Consider the following 21,809-nt stretch of genomic DNA (forward strand, 5'->3'; position numbering starts at 1 on the left):
GCAGGTTCAATCCCTGTATGGGACAGCTGCATATTCCTGCATTGCAGGGGGTTGGACCAGATAATCCTCAGGGTCCCTTCCAACTCTATCATTCTAGGATTTGCAGCGCATGAAGTTGGTAATACAGTGGTACCTCTGGTATGTACTTAATTTGTTCTGGAGGTCCGTTCTTAACCTGGAACTGTTCTTAACCTTAAGCACCACTTTAGCTAACGGGGCCTCCTGCTGCCGTAGCGCCGCCAGAACATGATTTCTGTTCTCATCCTGAAGCAAAGTTCTTAATCCGAGGTACTATTTCTGGGTTAGCGGAGTCTGTAACTTGAAGTGTATGTAACCTGAAGCGTATGTAACCCGAGGTACCACTGTAGTGCATTTGTAGTGCAATCGTATATAAGTTTACTTAGGAATAAGACCCAGTTCCTCCAGAAGGGCACCTGCCTGCTTGTTTGTTTGTTTGGTAAAGCACTTTTAATACTGCTGTGGAGTTTTTACTATTTATTTTAATAGATTTGTTTGCATATTGTTTTAATTCTGTTATAGTTTAATTACTTTTTAAGTGATTTTCATGTCCAATCACTATTATCTTTTATATGGTTTTAGCTTTTGTGTTTTATCTGTGTTGTTTTAATTTGTGTAAGCTGCCTTGAGTTTCAGTCTGGGGAAAAGGCAGGATATAAATAAATATCATAATCATAATTGTGTTGTTATCACTTCCTAATCCTTACAACCACCCTATGAGGTAGGCCAGTTTTATTAGCTTCATAATGTAGATAGACAGCTGAGGGAAGAGAGCGGACTCAGCTATACAGCTGCAAATACAACTTTTAAGTGTGTTGTAAAGTGCATTATAAGGGACGTGGGTGGCGCTGTGGGTTAAACCACAGAGCCTAGGACTTGCTGATCCAAAGGTCGGCGGTTCGAATCCCCGCAAAGGGGTGAGCTCCTGTTGCTCAGTCCCTGCTCCTGCCAACCTAGCAGTTCGAAAGCACGTCAAAGTGCAAGTAGATAAATAGGTACTGCTCCGGCGGGAAGGTAAATGGTGTTTCCGTGCGCTGCTCTGGTTCACCAGAAGCGGCCTAGTCATGCTGGCCACATGACCCGGAAGCTGGACACCGGCTCCCTTGGCCAATAAAGTGAGATGAGCACCGCAGCCCCAGAGTCGGACCTAATGGTCAGGGGTCCCTTTACCTTTAAAGTGCATTATACAAATGTGACACTAGATGGCGATGGTGAGCTATGGCAAATTCAATATTTTTTTTTCAAAACTTTTTTTAAAAAAGCATTTTCACAACTTTTTTTATATGTGTCTAGATTCCACCAGGGATTTGTGAACTAAAGGCAGAGATGAGTGTTGACCTCAGCCTCTCTAAACCCCATTAAGATTTCTCAGTGGCATGATAGGCTGGAATTCAAGAGGTGCAGTTCTCCAGCATTCAATCACCATAGCACAAAAAGCTTTACTTGCAAACTTCCAGTAGCATGCGACACAGGAAACTTGGCAGTGAAACCAAAAAACCAAAAAAGGGTGTTGATTTGTGTTTATTACATGTAGGTGAAATACATGGTTTGATAGTGTGGGGCTGGTTGAGAGGCAGTGAGTGTCTCAGTCTCACCAAGTGAGCTTCAAGGTGGAAGAGGCATGGAGATGGAACATTGCTTAGTGGTAGAGCACATGCTAGCATGTAGAAGGACCTAGGTTCAGTTGCTGCCATCTCCGGTTAAAAGGATCAGCCTAGCAGGAGGTGGGCGGGGGCGAAACTTGGCCTGAGATGCTGGACATCCTTTGCCAGTCAGATTAGACAATGTTGGGCTAGATTCCATTCACCCTCTTCCATCCAAACCTGAAATTTTATGATATGGCTGCATTTGCATGTAATGCTAAGTTTATAAGCCTAAACTAGGGTTAGTAGAACTGAAGTTCAGGAGTGGGGAAACTGTGGCCTTCCAGGTGTTGTTGGACTACAGTTCCCCTCACCTCTCACCACTGGCCGTGCGGGTGGAATTTGGAGTCCAACAACATCTGGGGGGGGAGCTTCCCCATCCCTGACTTAGTTGGTATATTCCAGCTGTCAACTGCAACTGTGAAAACATTCACCGCTCTGCAGTCCAGGGTTCCTAGGTTTGCTCTATTTGCAAAGTTTGCAGTGCCATTGAACTCAAGGAAATAGGTGCTTTGGGTCTTTTGAGACCTATTCCTTATGGAGAATTATATTCTGCAAAGCAAGCACAGACCAAAGCAGAGTGGCTTCAGGATTGCAGCTATAGCCTTCAAAGTGCCTTGCAAGTGCTAATTAACCCATCCCTTCATTCTATAAATAGGTAGGAAATGCTTTGATGGGGTAGCACAAGAATCCAGAAGTCTGCGAAAGTAAATGTGGAAATATTAAGAGCAGCAATATATATCAAAAGGATCTCTTCACTATCTTTTGACTTTATTTTCTCTCTCTCTCTCTCTCGTGCTTTCCATTGAAAGCTTTTTGTGGGACCGGGATATATATTATTTATTCGTGCATAATATTTATATACATATAATTAGTATGCAAATTCCCTAGGCGGGTCACATAAAAGATAGTTAAGATCATTAATGGGAGAAAAGGAAAAATCTGTATCACATTACAAACAAGAATATGAAAAATCTATCAATTAAAAATAGGGAAACTGTCAATAAAACATTCAGTAAAAACTCAATGAAAGAACAAAACACGAAGATGAGATGAAGGTTACAAACCACTGGAAGATTGGCCAGATAGATGGATCTTCAGGAGGCTTTTACAATTTGCCACAATTTGCTTCCGCCTCACAAACATCACATGGGAGGGAGTTCCAGATGTCGGTGCCACAACCAAGAAGGCCATGTTGGCTGGGGCTGATGGGAAGTGTAGTTCAACACACCTGGAGTACACCATGGTGGTGGAAAATGCTTAAAGCTTTACGCTGTGTTGTCACAAACCCAATCTTCTGGTTTGGGGTTAAAAGCCTGTGGAGGAAAATTCATCTGTCAATATATCTATAAGATCTTTAGTTCGATTTGCATCAGGAATATTTACCATAAAACAACAGGATTCCCACACAGCATTACAACAGAGCAGGAACTGGGAACCTCTGACCCTGTGGATACTATTGGACTACAATTCCTATCATCCTCAGCCAGCATAGCCAATGGTCAAGAATGATGGGAGTTCTAGTCCAAAACTACCTGAACAGCCGCAGGTTCCCTAGCCTTGCAATAGAGGCAACTCTGCAATTAGTGGTTTGTGGGCTGTGAGGCTTCATGAGACATGACATGACAGTTTAATGAACAAATGGGCAGGGATGTGGGGCGGGAAATTTCCCAGGTTGTTAATTTTTTTGGGGGGGTGAATCTGTTTCATAAGTTCATTAGTAACAATGAGCGGATGCCAACTGCAAACAGAGGATTAGGCAAGCTTTACAATTTCAAAGCGCTTAACTTTGTTTACTAAATATGAGTAAAACAAGACATGCGGAATTAGATCACTCTCCAAGGCATCAGTCAATTTTCTAATGTAAGCTGGAAAAAATGCTATGCAAATTATGCTAATCTGCATAGGACCCCCCCCCCGAACACTGTCCAGAAAATCCACAATACTGCAGGCACTGCAGGTGGGGAAAGGATAAACAGTATATAAACTACTGGGGATGGAAGGAACCTGGACATGGTCTAAGAAGATCAGCTGTTTTCATGGGGCTCTACAGAGGCATCTGTTGTACATAGGACCTCACTCTCTGGGCTGACTTCACCTCTCTTCCACCTGCCTACTGGATGTGTGGGACAATAACTGGATAAATATCTATCCATTCGGTCACAACAGGAAAGTTGGTGTGGGCTTCTTCTGCTCCTAGAGAGTCTGTTGGTGTTAAAACACTGGCAGAAGCTGAACTGAATGCTCAATCCCTGCTGGGGGAGCACATTATATTATCCTGAATACAAACACACGGGGACTCTTTGAGTATAGCTACGTACATTTATTGCAGGAAATCTGCACTTGATAGAAGACCCAAGTTTTGTCCAGCTACGAGGACAGATCCGCACAATGCACAAGAACCACATTTAAAGCACATGACCACCTGCCCGAAAAGAGTGCTGGGAATTGTAGCTCTTTAAGGGGGAAACTACAGTTCCCAGATTCTTTGGGGGAAGTTGCCCTGAAAGATGGAGATGCTAAACACCAAGGGTCAGCCCCTGAATTTCCCTTTTAGTGCTAGAGCAGGACTGTAGCTTTAGTACTAAAATTCACCTAGATCTGGCATAGATGTGCAAGAGGCTATCTACCCACACATTCCTAACATCTTAGCCTCCCTAAGGGAGGAGTGTGACCTGTGATGCTCATCTAGATTACAGGGTATGGCAAGCAGAAAGCAGGAAAGGCCAGGGGGCACCCCAACAAAGCTGCCTATAGGAAAACAACAGAGCTGACTCAAAACAGGCAGGCTACCATGCTGTTCACATACAGATGTGGAGCAGGTGGAAAAATCTGGCCACAGATCTGGCCAGGAGGATAATAGGCATGTGGTTGTGGCATGGAAGACCCGGCAGTCAAATAGGTTGTTCTGTGCCTTAGAAGAGGGATTCCCTCCAACCTTCCAGAAGGTGCTGGACTCCAGCTCCCAGCAAGCATGGCCAGTTTATTTACATGACTATCCCTCTTTTCCTCCAGAAAGTTGAAGATGGCAGGCATGGCCCTCCCTCACCACATTTCATCATCACAGGAACCCTGTGAGGTAGGCTAGTCTGAGAGGCAGTGACTGGCCCAAGGTCACCAGGTGGGCAGGGATTTGAACCCTGGCTTCTCACCACTGCACCATATTGGCACTGACCATGGTTAGTGGTCGGGGGGGGGGGGGTGAGCAATATCCAGTAACATTTGGAGGGCTACAGATTCCCCAGTCCCTGCCCTAGAACTTTGCCACTGGTCCTTCCCACCTGACTTCCAGTTTCTGCTCATATTAGCTGGAAGCTGTTCTTTATAAGTGATAAATAAGAGTTGATTTATTAGCGAAGGCAGCTGGAAAGGTATTCTTTTGTTCTAATTCAAAACATTGCAATATGGATGCTGTCAAGAAACCTGTTGCACTGAGAACATTCAGCCTTCCCAAGAGCAGAAAATACCCCAAACTCACACTCTCTATATATGTATGTATGTGTGTGTATATATGTGTGTGTGTGTGTGTGTGTGTGTGTGTGTGTGTGTGTATATATATATATATGGAGCAGGGCTTAAGACAGTAGCAGGGTCTCTGTGTTAGCTCAGTTAAGAGCACAGTAAGGTTGCAATTAGAGATGCTTTAACGTTAAACAAAAGTGATCTCGACATGCCTCTACAGCTCATATTGAATACTGACGTCAGCCACAGACTACTTGAAATCTAGGTGCGGCCTTGCATGTTATGCTTGGGGTGATTGCGTTGAAGGCCAGACCCATAGGTTAAGGGGGAAATCCATGTTTGGAACCCTTGAGACATAAAAAATATGTCAAGCAGCTGTAGGAGACCAAGAAATTGATCAGAGCCTCAAAGCTGGGAAAGGGAAGAGAGGTCAATCTCTTACTCTGACAACCTTGTGCCCTCCAGATGTTTTAGACCACAACTGCCACGGGTTTCCTGTGTAGCGTGTGTAGCTAAGGTATAAGAACCATCTAATCCGGTTTGCAAGTGGAGAGCTCAGATCTCTTAGCTATATCCACACTCATAATCTGAAAGGTAAATTTTGCTGCTGTGAATGCCATGCAATTTCCCTGTGGGTACGATGGCCGAAATCAATATGAACATAGGAAGCTGCCTTATCCTGGCCTTATCTAGCTCAGTATTGCCTCTGCACTGACTCTTCAGGATTCAGACAGGGTTTTCTCCTAACCCTACCTGGAGAGACTGAGGATTGAATCTGGAACCTTCTAGATGCAAAGCGGATGTTCCGCCATTAAGAGATGGCCCTTTTCCCCAGCTTGAGCTGCCCATGTGAGTAGCCCAGTTCTATAAGCTACAAGGTAAGGTTAATGTGCAAAAGAGAATTAAACTGGATCTCATCCATGCAACTGTTGGGCAGCTATTCTTTTTAACTGCTCTTGGCCACAGGCAGCAAAACAGATGATGTGAAAATTGCCTGCTTCAGAAGCAATGCTTGGTTCTTCCGTTATGTTGACAGTAGTCTTGCACTCATTGCACAGAGTGAAGCTGAAAGAGTCAAGTAGTTCTGGGGCATGTGCAGAATGCTGGCTGAACTACGATTCTTAGTAACAACAACAAAAAGGGGCAATATGTGTGAGCCAGCATGGTGTAGTGGTTAAGAGCGTAGTCTCATAATCTGGTGAACCAGGTTCACTTCCCTGTTCCTCCACATGCAGTTGCTGGCTGGGTGACCTTGGGCCAGTCACACTTCTCTGAAGTCTCTCAGCCTCACTCGCCTCACAGAGTGTTTGTTGTGGGGGAGGAAGGGAAAGGAGATGGTTAGCTGATTCAAGACTCCTAAAAGGGAGTGAAAGGCGGGATATCAAACCCAAACTCTTCTTCTTCTTCTTCTTCTTCTACATTGCCATGCTCTATAATTTGCAAATGACCTTTGGAACTTAATTTACCCTGAAAGGCAGTATTAAAATCCATTAAGTAAATAAATGTGGTATGTTCACTATGGACAGTTACTTTTACTGAACAAAATCTAGTTGTAATTTGTCAGCGCTGACAACGAGGAAGAAGAGGTCTCCTTTATGTTACTGAGTGCTTAGACCAACATTTTTGTTGTTTAATCGTTTAGTCGTGTCCGACTCTTTGTGACCCCATGGACCAGAGCACGCCAGGCACTCCTGTCTTCTAGACCAACATACCTCCTATGAAAAACATGTGCTGCACGGCCTCCTTTTATATAGCAGAGGGCAGCCAAATGCTTTTGAAGGCTCGTGACTTATTGCTGTGTACGCCTAAAGGGCAGGAATGGAAAATGTCGGCTAAGCAGCTGGTTGCGCTTGAAAATAACTTTTGGGTCATTATTTTAATGGCGACAACATGACAAATTTGGACTGATGACACTTAATGGCATAAAAAATGTGTACAACTATGAAGGAAATGGAAGTGATGACTGACCCTTGTTCTGATGCCCCATCCACTAGGTGTTAGGGAAGAAGGTCAAATGTGCATTGGTATAGAGATGCTCTCTTATGATGACAAAAGACAAGGGAATGAGAATATTGAAAAGAAGGGGGCAGAATGCGGCTGTAGAGGTCGTCTTAAAAAAGTGTCGGCTTCAGAAGGTGTTGAAATTCTAGACAGATTCTCATGATGAAACTGATACACGGATTGAGCTGATACTCATTGCACTTGGTGATTGTCTGATTGTCCGACTGTGGCCCCAACTGCCATTGACCATATCTTGGAATGTCACTTTGGGCTGTGTACACATTGCCCACTTCCTCTGACTCCAGCATACTCCTGCCACTGGTGCCTGAAGCCAAGTACATATGACGTTAGCCACAACCCACATATAGCCTGTAGTTTCTTGAGAAACACTGCCATTTCCTCAAACCCAGCTTCCGTCCAGTTTATAAGCTGTGGTTGAGTTGCGGTGTGTGTGCATTTGAGACATCTATTGTGCATGCACAGATGACAGCGCATGTGTGGACGACAGATGCAGTGACTTGGAGTTTCAGGAAGCAGGGAAGAGTTACTAACATGGGGAAATGAATCTGGTAATACATCGGGTGAAGACATCTCTGCACCCTCTCTAGAGTGTAAAGCAGCATGCAAATGTGACTTTTAATAGACAGCAGGGGAAACCACTTTGCTGTGTTTTAAGGCACTAATGTGAACATGGCCTGAGTCACAGGAACTGGTTGTAGGGACAGGTTCAAATGCAATTCAACAATTCTATTATTCCAGAAAGTTATGGTTCTCTGTAGTGGATTTTCTGCATCAGCAGGGTGTTGGACCAAATGGCTTTTGAGGTCCTGCCAAGGCTTTGATTCTCTTCTCAGCTAATGAATAAGAGTGGAGCTTACAAGCTTTGACTTTTGTTCCGTTCACATGGCACAAAAATGATGCCTTTTTAAAGAACAGATCAAAGTCCATTGAGTTCAACATTCTGTGAAAGAATGTATTTGAAGAAATGTAACAATAGTCCGGTTAACGCACAAGTAGGATTTGAACTGCAACCAGCAGTAAAACAATTTAGATACAGTATTAAGTTAGGATGAAGAGGGAAGTTAGGTATAATATGCAGCAAGATAAGGGGAAACAAGGAAACCACGGAGGGGTGGAGAGGAAGTTCACATTTCTTAAAAATAAAAAACGCACAGAGAAACGCAAGAAAACTTGGATGCAATTATCTAAGACGCATGTCGAAATAGAAACATAAAAGAACTAAATGATACAGACTTCCAACAGATTTATAGTCGTCAAAAAACCGAGCTGAAGAAGGCGTGTACTCCGAAACAGGGCCCTGTCCTGGTTACCACCACTGAGCCGTACATCTGATTCACACTCCGGATACTCCTTTTTGGCCCCATTTGATCCTTCATTCTTTATTCTTTATTCTAATTTTATATAATGTGGACTCTTTTTGACTGCTATTGAGACTTGTATAAAACAATTGTTATGCACTGGTATTTCATGTACCTTTGTACTATATCATTGTATATTTGAAACGACATTATTTCTGCACTTAAACGTTGTATCCAAACTTACCATTACTTTAAAACTATCATACTTATACGTTGTGTTTAAATCTACTACTAGCTTCAAACTGTTATTCTTAGCAGAATACACACGTTTTTCATTTCAACTCTTGAGTAGGAATTATTCCTTATATTGAAACTTTTGGCCAGAGTTCTTGATATATCCTTATACGGAACCAGACCATTGGTCCATCCATCTCAGTACTGTTTACACTGATTGGCAGCAGTTCTCTAGGGTTTCAGGCAGGGGACATTCCCAGCCTTACTTGGAAAGATCAGGGATTGAACCTGAGGCCTTTTGCATACAGAGCAGAAGCTCTACCACCGAGCTGTGGCCCTTCCCCAAATGGCCTGGCCTGCTAGGAGGCGGCTGTTCTGCTGCTAGGCTTGGGTAATTTGCAAGTGTCTTGTGGTTAAAACCCAGTTTATTTAGTTGGGCAAAAACATCTCTATTAACTTTAATTGAAGCTGAGCAACTGCATCCCTGGACACATGACGGAAACGAGACTGTAATCATGTACAAGGCAAAAGAAGCAGAGATTAGTGAGGCTGTACAAAAGAGCTCACCGACTATGATTAATGGCGCTTTCGGACATCCAAGTCATATGGTGGGGTTTGTGGTCACCCTAAGGGAAACATGACACCTTCTTAAACCTGACATCATTTTGTCACCAACACACACTACAATGTCCGTTCTTGTCCTTCTCTGGCAGGCATAGTCTGTGAGGAAGACCCGTGTCTCACACACAAAACAATGGTAGGGGAAGTGAAGTCATGCAAGCCAGGGTTAGGCACAAATAATCCTTCTACGTCCAAAAAGTTTCCAGGGATCAGCAACAGAGGAGAGCCCGTCCAGGCAAGGTAAATCACAGTGTCTCATTTTAGGTCAGGAAGTACAGGCTCTATTGTCATTTATTTATTTTCAACCATTTATATACCGTTTAATTATAATACCCTCTGAGTAGCGTACAGGAGGAACTGAATGCAATGAAACTGAAAGTGAGTTAAAACGATAAAAACAGAATTCAGTTAAAATGCCTGCTGGTGTAAGAAAAAGTCTTCTGCAGATGCTGGATGTTCCATATGGAGGGGGCCTGTCTGGCCTCTGCTGGAAGGGTTTTGTATAAAATGGGGCCCACAAAACTAGGCTTGGCACCCAGTGTGGCAGAACCAGTCCCACTGCCCTAAATCTGCCTCTGGTGGAGTTACGGTAGCTATCATAGCTAGTAGCCATTGATGGCATTCTCTTCCATGAATTTGTCTAATCCTCTTTCAAAGCCATCCAAGTTGGTGACCTTCATTGCCACCTGTGTGGGAATTCCATTATGTTTTTCTGTCCTGAGAATATGCTTATATCCATATTATTGAAATAGTTACTATTTTTAAACAATTGCAACTCCAATTTGTTTCATTTTTTAAGTACAGTAATTGATTTTCATCCATCCAGTTTGAGCATAAATAATGTTCATGTTCGCCCTTATCTAATCTTCTTGTAATATTTCTATATGAAGACTGGAAGTTAATCATCCACACACTCAGAGATGAAAACGATGTGATGATCTTCAGCAGTAAAACTTGCAGCTTCTGTAAGAAGGCAATGTGTTTGCTTACATGCAAAGTAATGAAGAATTTGGTAGGCAAAGAGTATGGATGCTAAATTAAAGTTACTGAAGAATTGCAGAAGCTGATGCTACTGGCTATTTTATTCATTAACACAAAATTGAAGATACAAAATCTGTATCTCATTTATCTTACATAGTTTTCCAGTTCTCATCATATGCACCTATTATTTTTAAATCAAGGGGAAATTAGGCTAATCACAAATGTATTATGTCTAAATTGTGTTGTTTGTCAATTAATCAACCTCTAATTAGCATATAATTAACAATAACATTGTTCAGGGAAGCGGTCTGTGATAAGCTAGGAAATCAGGAGCCAAGAGTTGCGCTAGGGGACCAGAGTAGAGGAACAAAGCCAGGAGTCAAAACCAAAGAGGAAAGTCAGGGCTAAAGGACGAATTTGAAGACAGATACAAGGGGAAAATAAAAGTTAGGGCCTCAGGACAGATGAGGAGGCAGGTGCAAGCAGCAAGACAAAACACAGGACTGGAGAACAATCAAGGTTGCAGGAGCACCTCAAGCTCATATATTCCCTCCTTCCTTTCGAACTCCCAGTGTTCATTTAGCTGCAAACCTTGGTTTCCTATCTTGTCTAAGTGGTCAAACTATGGTTTGCACTTGCCTGCAAACTGTAATTCAGGAAACGGGCGTGTGCATGCCCAAGATTACCATAAACAGCTCCAAGAGTTGTGTATAGTCAGCTTCCGCTTTATATGAAGAGAACTGACCATGGAGAGGAAAGGTAATTTTGGACTGAATATAATGAGGGCACTTCCAGGTTGGCCTTTCTGCTCTAGAAATATGATGTATGTCTTCTCCTGAACACACACTCAAGCACACTACCTCTGCTCTTCATTATAGCTGCTATTGGCATTGTCACTGACAGCACCATATGTTCTCTCGTTCTCTCTCTCTCTCCTGTGAGGAGGAAGAGCTTTCACTTTTAAGCTAACTAGAGTGCCATGTGATGGCCAAACTTGGAGAACTGTGATTGTTGAGAACAAGCCAGGATTATTGAGAACAAGGCAGGATCTCAAACCATGGTTTGATTATAATTTTGTTCCCATTAACCATGGTGTATGCAAACCTCAGTTCCCTGAATTCTGTTGTCAATAGGGAACTGTGTTTAGATGAAAAGCGAAAACAGATGCTTTTGATCTCCCCATGAGTACAAAATATGAGGAGTGTGCAAGGCAGGAAGTTGAGGCTTTTTGTGGCAACTTTCTCAAAGTGGGAAAGTATAATTTTCTGGACTGAACCTATTTATGCACCTCTTCTGCATCTCACTGTCTTCAAATACTAACCATTCTCTGCCTGTCCTGAATATCTAGGTCAAATAGCTGAATCGAGTCAAGCTCTTTTCACTTTCCTAACTTCTAACGATTCTTTAAGTCAAAAGACAAACTTCTGTGAACTGTTCGGCACTTCAGTCTTGTATGAAAAAGGTGTAACAATCACTGGGGCACAGAGCATAAAAGGGAGGTAGATTCCACAAAAAGACAGCAAGAACAGGAATTTATTAGCATAATGAAAACAGCTACAGTGAAAACAGGAAGGTTTGGTCATGCACTGCAGAGGGAATGAATGTAGATGCATGCATATAACATTATTAGACACTAGCTATGATAATTATAGGGCACTTTCTTTTTGCTTTGTCATGCTGTAGCTGAGACTTTGGACAGTGCAAAAGGTGTGGCAGCTTAAAAGCTCCACGCAAAACTCTTGCATTCTCCTATCTACACCTGGTTGTAGGTTCAGGACAGCCAGGGAACCTTTAAAATTATTTTACTATTAATGTAAAATCAAATAGGGAAGTATTTAATAGTAAAATATTAAAGAGACATAGGAAACCACAGCCCTTTAGGGCAGTTCTAAAATCACTTTTCTTAAAGCACCCCTCCACTATAAAATATCTGAACATGCTCCCATGTTAGAAACTGATTGAGAATCAGATTTTCTTTCCTCTGCTTGCTATATTGTGTAGTGGTGAAAACGCGATTGAATTGCAACCTGCACATTTTGTTGTCTTTCCTCCTTGTCTAGTACTTCCTGGCTCCTGTGTGTTTGAATTCCACTCCCCCCACAAAAAACCTGATAATTAGTTTAATATTTCAAAATGGGTAACTGCAGCTTAATTTTTGCATTTCCTGGTTTATCTAATGCACACATTGGCACTGCTGAAAACAAGCACCGTTTGGCTTAATATACCCTCCACCTTAGCTAGGAGCCAGACTGGCACCAGTTTCTCCATTAATGGAATGAGCAACCAAGGGGGCATCTTAGGGCAGAGCAAGGCTGGGGAACCTGTGACCCTCCGGATGTTGCTAAACAACCACTCCCAGCATCCTTGACTGTTGGCCATGCTGGCTGGGGCTGATGGGAGTCTGGAGGACCGCAGGTTCACCCACCCCTGGTTTAGGGCTTTGCCTGTACGGAAAATAATAGTCACACCAGTGTTGCAATAATTATTGTCCTGGATTCTGAGCCCTAGGCTCTGTGCTGTCCAGGGAGACAGGGCAGAGGTTCTCTCTAGCCCATCCACTGTCTCAGGAGAGAAGCAGGTGAGGAAGTGGGCAAGTTTTCTCATGCAAAGAAGATCTGGAGTTTCTCAGGGCTGAGGCAGACAGCCTGTTCTCAAATCTTAATCTCCAGAGTTCCAGGATAAGGGCGGGAACATAAGCATGAATGAAACACCTAGGAAATTACTGGGTGATTTGTAGTATTACTGCATTATTTAGTATAGCATCCTGTCCTTGTCCAGAGGCAATTTTTTACTCGCCGTTGGCAAGAAGGCAAGGAATAATTTGTAGGACTGCAAAGTTCAATCATTTGATTCATCACTCCACTGAACAGACATACCTGATTAATCTGGCAACAGGGTGGCTGCTGTGTTGTATGGTTCTTTTAAATGTTACATTATTTTCAATTTGTGCATATAAAAACTGCAGTTGGCAGGCACATTGCAGAAGTGAAAGACAGAATGCCCTTTCTAAGATAGTTCCTGCTGATGTATCAATACACCTAAGGACAAAGTGTGCTTTTCCTTCAAGGCTGTTGTAGTAGTCATATGCAAACTGCTGCTAACCAGTTCATCAATTAAAACTCATGGGACTAATCAATTTAAGGTTAATCAACTTTAACTGTCCTAGTTGATTAATCACAACAACTGTGATGTTCTGGGAAACAGCGCAAAGCTCTGGTAAAACCCACTGCAAAGATTCACAGGAAAATTGGAGATGAAAAGTCTGCCTTGCGGGGTTTAGCAGGGGAACTGGCACAGTTCCAATGTGTTTGACCTGTGCACTCACTGCCAGGCACCTAATACAGCCCCCACAAAATGGAAGTGCCCTGTCTCCATCAACAGTGAATGTATCTTGACAAGAGACTTGAATGTACAACTATTGCAAAAAATCAATTTGTAGAACAACCACACCAATAGATCAGTTTAAAACGCCAAACCATAATTATTTTCTAAGCTAACCCCCTACGGAGCAATTTTGCTAATTGTCAGCCAAGTTATGCCTCCCCCAACATTCATCTGATACCTTAATTTTCATTTACAAGTCCGGTTACTCTTGTTTATTTCTTTGCGATACCCAAAGAATCCAGATCTTCATCTTATATCAGCATATTTAGGGGTGCAGGGTAGATTACGAAAGACTGCATTTTCATACTTAACTAGTAGCTGCTTTTCTCTCACGGCATTTTAATAGGTTACACAACCAGTTGTCCGAAGCTCACAAGATACTTGTTTCCCTCCCTCTTTGTTGGTCTTTTCCTCCTGTCTTATGTTAATCAGCCAGGGAGCCTAAATGCTCATTCCTAGGCATGTCTACAAGAAGTAATTCCCACAGTGACTTTTAGGCTGTGTATGCACTGTACCTTCAAAGCACATTCAAAGCACATACTTTCCCTCAAGTAATTCTGAGCACTGTAGTTTACCCACCAACACTGCCCCTGTCCTCATTTGGGATATCACCTGAAGGCACATACAAACAGATACGTTTATTCAAGGGTTGCTAGCTTCGGTTGTAGACAGGATGGCTCTTTCAGACATGCTGAATGTACCCAGGGATGTGGTGAGTGGTGAGGCAGGCGAAACGGACGGCGACAGGGTTAGCAAGGGCAAGTGGCCACGATTCAATCCCACTCTCTGTGCACATTCAGAGTCATTGTTGGCATCTGTCTGTCTCAAGAGACAATGGAGTGTGCCTCCGGGGGCGAAGTCAAACCGCTATGTTAGTGGTTTGAGTGACCATCTAGGGGTGCAAGCCTGGGCAGTGTGTCTGGAGATCATGGCTGCCCAGATGACAAGACCCTCCCCTTGGCCTCGCTGGTGTGGTACAAAGGAAAGCAGAGCAATATGTTTGGCATATTGGCTGCAGGAGTTGCCAGGAGGAGGCGTACAAGGTGTTGGTATCCAACTGTCTTAGGGACCCCACTCCAGATTTGTGTAGGGTTTACACCTTAGCCATTTCTTCTCCCAAAGATGTTTCGCAAGGCAGCGGAGGTTTACGATTAGAGTATTCCATCTCCTAGATGGACTCCCTATTCCAGGTTGACAAACCCCATCTGCCCCTCACTTCTCTCTACAGCATGTGCAGAAACCACCGGCTTGACCATTGGACCCACTATTGGTCTTGTCCACTCAATCACATGCAGGGGAAGCCCCTAACTCACCAAGGGTTTGGTACCCCACTAGCTACTCTCTAGCCAGCCAGTAAAAGCTGTTCCCGGGGTGTGGCTGCTGTTACATGCTGACAACCTCTGAGAGTCACAGGTGAGAGCTGAGTACAGGGTGGGGACCAAAGGTGGACAAACTACCCCAGAAGGAGCACAATGTGTCTCCTACCAAAGGTACGACCCCACCCCTAAAATACCCCATACACCTCATACTACAGAGTCCTCATACTGTGTTTCAGTTGCAGGTAAAAGGTAAGGTGAAGGACCCCTGGATGGTTAAGTCCAGTCAAAGGTAGCTGTGGGGTGTAGCGCTCATCTCGCTTTTCAGAGAGCTTTCCAAAAGTGAAATGTGGCCTTCGAGATGAAAAAGATTCTCCATCCCAGCTTTCGATCTCTGCCATGCTATTGAACAAGTGTGTTTTTGCTTTGTCATGCTGCCACTGGCTGCTAGCCCAGAACAAAAAGGGAGTGGCCCGTTAAAAATATCCACACAACGTCTTTGGTCTTGCCTGTGTCTATGTGTGTCCTGTGATTTCTGGGAGGTAGCAGAAAATGAAGTGTTCCTTTAAAAGCTTCTTTAAGACAATGTTATTGAAGGCATTAAACTTGTTTATATAAGGTCTTAACTGGTTGATCTGCCTGAAGTGTGGCACCCTTGTTCTGATCACAGTTACTTGAAAACAAGTTCCTTTTATCTCTGTGAAATGTGATCCAAAGTATACGTAACTTGGATTTATATGACGCCTGAGGCCTCATATACGTGATCCAATAATAGGCGTGGGAAGGGAAAAACAGCAGTGTTACTTTACCCCTTGTTCTTTATGGGAATTATTCACCAGGGACCAGAGGAGAGACATACAATAGTATCTGAATTCTAGCACAAGTACTAATCAAAAAGGTGCTGGTATGTGGTGTTCCTGATGGATCCATTCCACGATCCTAGCTAGTATTCCAAAATACCCCCAGTACAGCTTTCATACTTGTGCTTTAAAGACAGAAGAGACTTTGGAGAAATAAAGAATACACATTTGCTTTGGCTTGTCCTGTATATCAGTTTGTGTCCTGAGATGTAAATGAGCACAAATCTGATTCAAAAAATGGCGGCATTCAGGAACCAGTGGGAGAATATTTCAGTTTCCCAGAACACTGGTCTCCTGACCCAAGGGAGCCTTCAACAAAATACTTTCAGAGGCTCCAGTGTGAGATTGCGGAACTATATTTTATCAGAATGTTTTATTCTATTTGCTTAGGATGCAATCCAGACCAAGGTCCACTAAAGGTGCTAAATTAGTAATTATTGCTAATTACTCCTGCTGTGATTAGCCGCTGTTCTTATCTTGTGTATATTTGAGCTTTGTACACACAATGTCAGACTGCACATTTCAGGTTCAATCTTTCCCTCTAAACTCAGGCATGCATATGATAAAGTCACTCTCTCTGATTGCCAGCTGAAGCTCACATATTTGATGAAGTGGGCTTTCAGTCAATGAAAATGCATACTACAATAAATCTGTTAAAGGTTCCAGCAGACTCTTTTTATGTAAACTGTTTGGTAACTTTCAGCCTTTTTAAACACCATCCCCAATGCTAATGCCTGTCGAAGCACTTAAATCAGCAGATGCCACCCTTTTGGAGCCAGTGGGCACATATGGAATTTTGAAAACCATATAATGGTAGAATTGGAAGGGATCTTGAGAATCATCTAGGTCCAACCCCCTGAAATGCAGGAATATGCAGCTGTCCCATACCGGGATCGAACCTGCAATATTGGTGTTATCAGCACCACACTGTAATCAATTGAGCTATCCAGGTAGGATAGCATGGGCACAAGTCACAAAATGAATACCACGTCTAAAGGCAGAAAAAGAAACAGGACCGCAACATGCTACAGGCACCCTCTCCCATCAGTGGAGGGAAAGGCACCTATATCAGGCACTGCTTTATTCGTTGACAGAGATAAGTCCTTTGCATCTTGCTCAGAATGGAATGGAAAGTGGATGTCCGATCCTTGCATTCAATAATATGTGAACATCTTTAAGGAAGTGTCTGCAGTGTAGGAAAACTTGAGCCAGGGCGAACAGGAACTAAGCAGAAAGAGCAAGCAGTCTCGCTGAACGCAATAGAATAATTGAATCTTAAGAGTTGGAAGGGACCCCGCAGGGTCATCTAGTCCAACCCCCCTGCAATGAACGAATCTCAGCTAAAGCATCCATGGCAGATGGCCATTCAACATCTGTTTAAAAACCTCCAAGGAAGGAGAATCCACCACCTCTCGCGGAAGTCTGTTCCACAGCGGAACAGCTGTCAGAAAGTCTGCCCCCCCCCAATGTTTAGTCGGAATTTCCTTTCTTGCAACTTGAAGCCATTGGGTCTTGCTGCCGAGGAGCCACGTGTTACTACTAAACCCCCCCCCCCAAAAAAAGGAACGTAGCGAATTCGGTCCGGTTCGATCCGTGGCACGTAATGAGGAGGAAGGAGGAAGAAGCCTGGGGGGGCGGAGAGTCACAAAAAAAGCAAGTCATGCTTACTTTGCCTTTGACTCAGCGCAGAGCTTCAAGGAACTTGGCGAGACGCGGCGCTGGGGAGGCGGGAGGCCACGCCCCCCAAAATCCCCGGGCTCGAAGCGTCATAAAAGGCGTTCCTCGCGCACGCGGCGTGCTTCTCCTTTCTTCCCCTTTGCAGAAGATGCGCCGCTGCTGAGAGTCGCGGTCCTGGAAGTCGCCATGGAGCCGTCGGTGCCGGTCGTCTTCGTCCGACAGAACCAGATCGGAGGCCAAGACAAGACTGGGAAGGTAGGAAACGGCTGGAAACGAAACAAAGCTTTCACCAGCGTCCTTAAACGCCCGTTTAAAGCAGTGCTCTAACCCTCCCCAGCAGTTAAAGGCCCATTGAAATCCGTGGGGCTTGTTGGTGAGTAAACTTGCATGGGATCGTGCACTGAACTTGGCGGGCGGGAAGCTTGCTTCTGAGTAAACGTGTATGGGATTGCGCTGTAAGTCTTGGTTTCCCTCCCCCACAAAGAAGGGAAAGCCTCAAGCACCGCTTGCTTCCTTCAGTGAATGCGTGTCGTATTCCTGTGTTTTGGTCTTAGGTTTTCTCGCGGGCACTTCGAAGCATATGGGGCGGGAAAGGGGGAAGAGTGAAATCTTCCGATAACACTTATTTTTTAAAAAGCAGCGTGGCTTTGAAAGGGAGGCGTCATGATAGAATAGTAGTGCATTGGAATGCCCCCCCCCGTGCTGTAGTTTAAATTTAATATCCCTCTAAGTCCAGGCATAGGCAAACTCGGATCTCCATATGTTTTTGGGACTACAACTCCCATCATCCCTGACCACTGGTCTTCTTAGCTAGGAATGATGGGATTTGTAGTCCCAAAACATCCGGAGGGCCGAGTTTGCCTATGGCAGCTCTAGTCTGTGTGGTGTAACAGAGTAGGGATTGGATGAGGACCTGGGCAGCCATGAAGCTCATTGGGTGATCTGCTGGAGCCAGGCATTATTTCCCACGGTTGTTTTGAGGATAAAACAGGGAGGGAGGAACCATGCATACCACTTTAAACTCCCTGGAGGAAAGGTGGGATATAAATTGCAGGAAATGGCCGAAGTACAGAGATCTGGCCAGGGAGTAGATAGATCTGTGCAGTAGAGAGCACAGTTGGCAGTAAGTTCATTCCTGACTTGCCTTGAGGTCAAGGGTAGGAGCATTTTCATCCAAGTCTTTAGGCCTGTTCAGGGTGGACGCTTGAGGGCTTAGAGTGGAGAAGGGGGTGCAGGTAAGCCGGGCCCTCGGAGTTCCTGTTAACAAGAGACAGTTTCTAGAAAATAATGGTTTGACTTTATTGCATATGCGTACACAAAGGAACATGGCTATCGGCCACCAGCAACACATTGCAGACTGTGGACAAACATCTTTGTTTCGTTTCTTAGGGTGATTATGACTACAATTGTGTTACATCTCATGTATTAATATGTTCCTCTAGGGGTGGGTGGGAGGGAAGTTAATCTGTTCCTGTTCTGTATAATATCTGCAAATGACAAATAACCGGGTGTTTGTTTGTTTCTAAGTTTCTGTTAAGGCCAGTTTTGCTTCAAACCTGCCTATATTCAGCAGAAAGATCTGAAGGGGAATTCTGAGGCGACTCAGGCAACTGTGCTAGACTTCTTCCTGCGATTGGAAGTATTTGCGTTCCATGAGATTACAGATCACTGAATGATAATTACCATGTTTCCTATGCTTTGAACCCACGCTTTCCCCAAAGAAATTGAAGCACCATTTTGGTTTCACAATAACCTTGTGCGGTGCATCAGGCTGAGAGATGGTGATGCTCACTGAGCTTCATAGCTGATTAGAAATCTGAACCTAGATTTCTACATATGTTGCTGGCCTATAACTGATGGGAATTTGAGTCCTAAATTACATTGAGGGCCTCAGGCTGCTCACCCCTGTGACTTGCTTCTGCGCTGAAAGCTGTGAGTTCAAAAGTCATAGGTTAAAAGCCTTCAGAAAGAAGCGTCATATTCCATTTGTGCCCACCACTCACCCAAAGAGTCAACAATGTCGGTTTATTAATGGTATCAGTGTTCAGAATTTCTAAGCAACAGGTGCTACAGGTGCCTTACAAGTAACAGGAGAGCACACACAATTTATTTTGCAATAAACACGTTTTAAAGTCACTTGAAAATTATGCAAGGCAGCCCATATAAAAAGCAGTCCTTTTCACAGCAGTTTTCTCATTTGTATTTTGAAAATAGAGGTTTTGTGTTGTGTCTCGAAACAAACGAACAAAAACACAAATCAAGTTTGGTCTGGAGCAAATGGTGCACCTCAGAGTAGGAGCTTCAACAGAAAAGGCCCTGCCATATCCTCCCACATACTTCCCCTTCTGACTTGAAAAGTATGATCATCAAAGCACGAGGGCAAGCATTGTGATCTCGTCCCATTTCCTGTTCCTGGTGCTTGCAGTGCTGTAGTGTAGTGTTCACTTAGGAGTACAGGAAGTGATCTGGGGAAAGGGTTTCCTTTGGGACCTTCCCGCATGCTTCACTGGAAATCATATGTGAAGACTTTCCAGTTCATGCTGGTCCTGTGATAAACTGCTAGGTGATCAGAAATAGGACTTGTTTAATCTGTGGTGCCCCAGTTATTGGGATTCCTTCCCCAAAAGAAGCAGGCTTGTGGTTGGTTTTTAGATGCCAGTGCCAGGCAATTAGACGCCAGGCAAACTCTTAGTCTCCCTGTCTTTTTAACTATACATACCCGGTTTTTCTTGTGTAGCTCACTCAGCTGTTGCCTTTCAGTGCTTCTCGTATTTCCATTTGTCTTATTATATTTGTATTGTTGCTTCTATCTAAGTATATGAAGAACCTTTCTGTTTCCTTGGTGTTTTCTGACGGTTAATATCAACAGCCAGAAAATACCAAGGGAACACAAAAAGCTCCTTTATATGGAATTGTGGAGGGTTTCCTTCCCATTCCGGTTGCTGTAGTTGTTGAAATGTTGTGTGCTACTCCAGAGTGGTATTTTTGTTTTGCAGGTATAATCTGTGACATGTCACGGACACAATAATAGTACATTAGTGGTGGACTTACACTGGGCTGCCCATACATCATTCTGGTTTTTTTTAAGATGCTTCCCCAGTACATTGGGGAAGCACACAGTTAAACTATGGAATTCATTCCCACTAGAGGCAGTGATGGCCACCAACTTGGATGGTTTCTGAAGAGGATTAGACAAAGGCTATCAGTGACTACAATCCACAAGGGATGTACTTTGCCTTCATGGTCTGAGGCAGTATGTTTCTGAATACCAGGTGCTGGGCATCGCAGGTGGGCAGAGTGCTTTCAGGCTTCCCACAAGCATCTGATTGGCCACAGTGAGAACAGGACGCTGGACTAAGATGGGCCACTGGCCTGATCCTGCTGGCTCTTCTTATGTTCTCATGCATTGCCATCTGGGAGGGCGAAGGTGGGACAATACTGGGACATTTGTGGCATAAAAAGTTGCAGTATTTCAGTAGGAGGCTTCGGGAAATGAAGTTTTGTGTCAGGGACTGGTTGGATGCAGAGGAATGATGGAAGGAACCAGCTGGGGAATCGCCAAGGGAAGAAGGCTTGGAGCCCAGGGACTGGTGGTGGGACCTCAATTGAGTGGTCAGAGGGAGAAGACTGGGAAGAGGTGGTGTTGGAAGCTGAAGAGGTAGCAGGGCTTAGTGAGCTGGGAGAGTCTGTGGCAGAGAGAAGTCCAGAATAAGAGGCAGAAGCTGAAGCAGGCGAGTGGGATTTTCATGGAGGAAGAACACAGAATGAGCTGCTCTGCTGATTAGGCCTGTGGAAATTGTCTTCTTGCTAATGAAGAGTTAACTCCATCTTTGAGCTGTGTGATTACTGACCAGTAGGCCCATTTATAAGCCTAAGTTAATCATGTTTAATTACTTCAAAGGGTCTACTCTGAGTTGTACTGGCATTGGATACAACCCTATCTCTCCCCTTGCCCCCCAAAATAAAACCTTTTGCAGGTGCAAACAGTATTGAGAGCACAACTCTCGTTGCTGCCCAATTTAAAGGATATCTGGAGGGGATCTCTGGACATTTTTAACAGCTGCTTTTCATGCTTTTATGCATTTTATGAAGCGCTTTTAGATGCATACATAATAAATGGAAACCAGTATATATATGTATATTTCTAATTAATAAATAAATACCTTGTTAAGAGTGGAATAAATAAATCGGAATGCTCTCATTTCCAAAAGTCAAGGCCCTCTGGAACTGCTCTAATTTGACTTATATCTGCTCTTGAGATCCTCTTGTACCACCGAGGTCAGTGGTAGCAGA

At 43.9% G+C, this 21,809-nt stretch overlaps 1 protein-coding gene and 1 long non-coding RNA gene across 2 annotated transcripts in view; one reads left to right on the forward strand and one right to left on the reverse strand.

The window, feature by feature from the left end:
- Positions 1-8,880: 8,880 nt before the first annotated feature.
- Positions 8,881-14,204, reverse strand: LOC308457737. Its single transcript, XR_013977098.1, has 3 exons — positions 13,842-14,204; positions 10,153-10,261; positions 8,881-9,303 (listed from the first exon to the last, which is right to left on the reverse strand). It is a non-coding gene; the product is annotated as an uncharacterized lncRNA (long non-coding RNA).
- A 3,413-nt stretch (positions 14,205-17,617) lies between these two features.
- Positions 17,618-21,809, forward strand: part of TXNRD1 (thioredoxin reductase 1) — a 32,325-nt gene continuing 28,133 nt past the window's right edge. Inside the window, exon 1 of the mRNA XM_080971736.1 lies at positions 17,618-17,771. Coding sequence (XP_080827862.1) covers positions 17,703-17,771 — 69 coding nt within the window. The 5' untranslated portion in view covers positions 17,618-17,702. The remainder of the gene's footprint in view (positions 17,772-21,809) is intronic.

Source organism: Podarcis pityusensis (assembly GCF_964106645.2).
Source record: "Podarcis pityusensis genome assembly, chromosome: 10".
In the NCBI taxonomy this organism is placed as follows: domain Eukaryota; kingdom Metazoa; phylum Chordata; class Lepidosauria; order Squamata; family Lacertidae; genus Podarcis; species Podarcis pityusensis.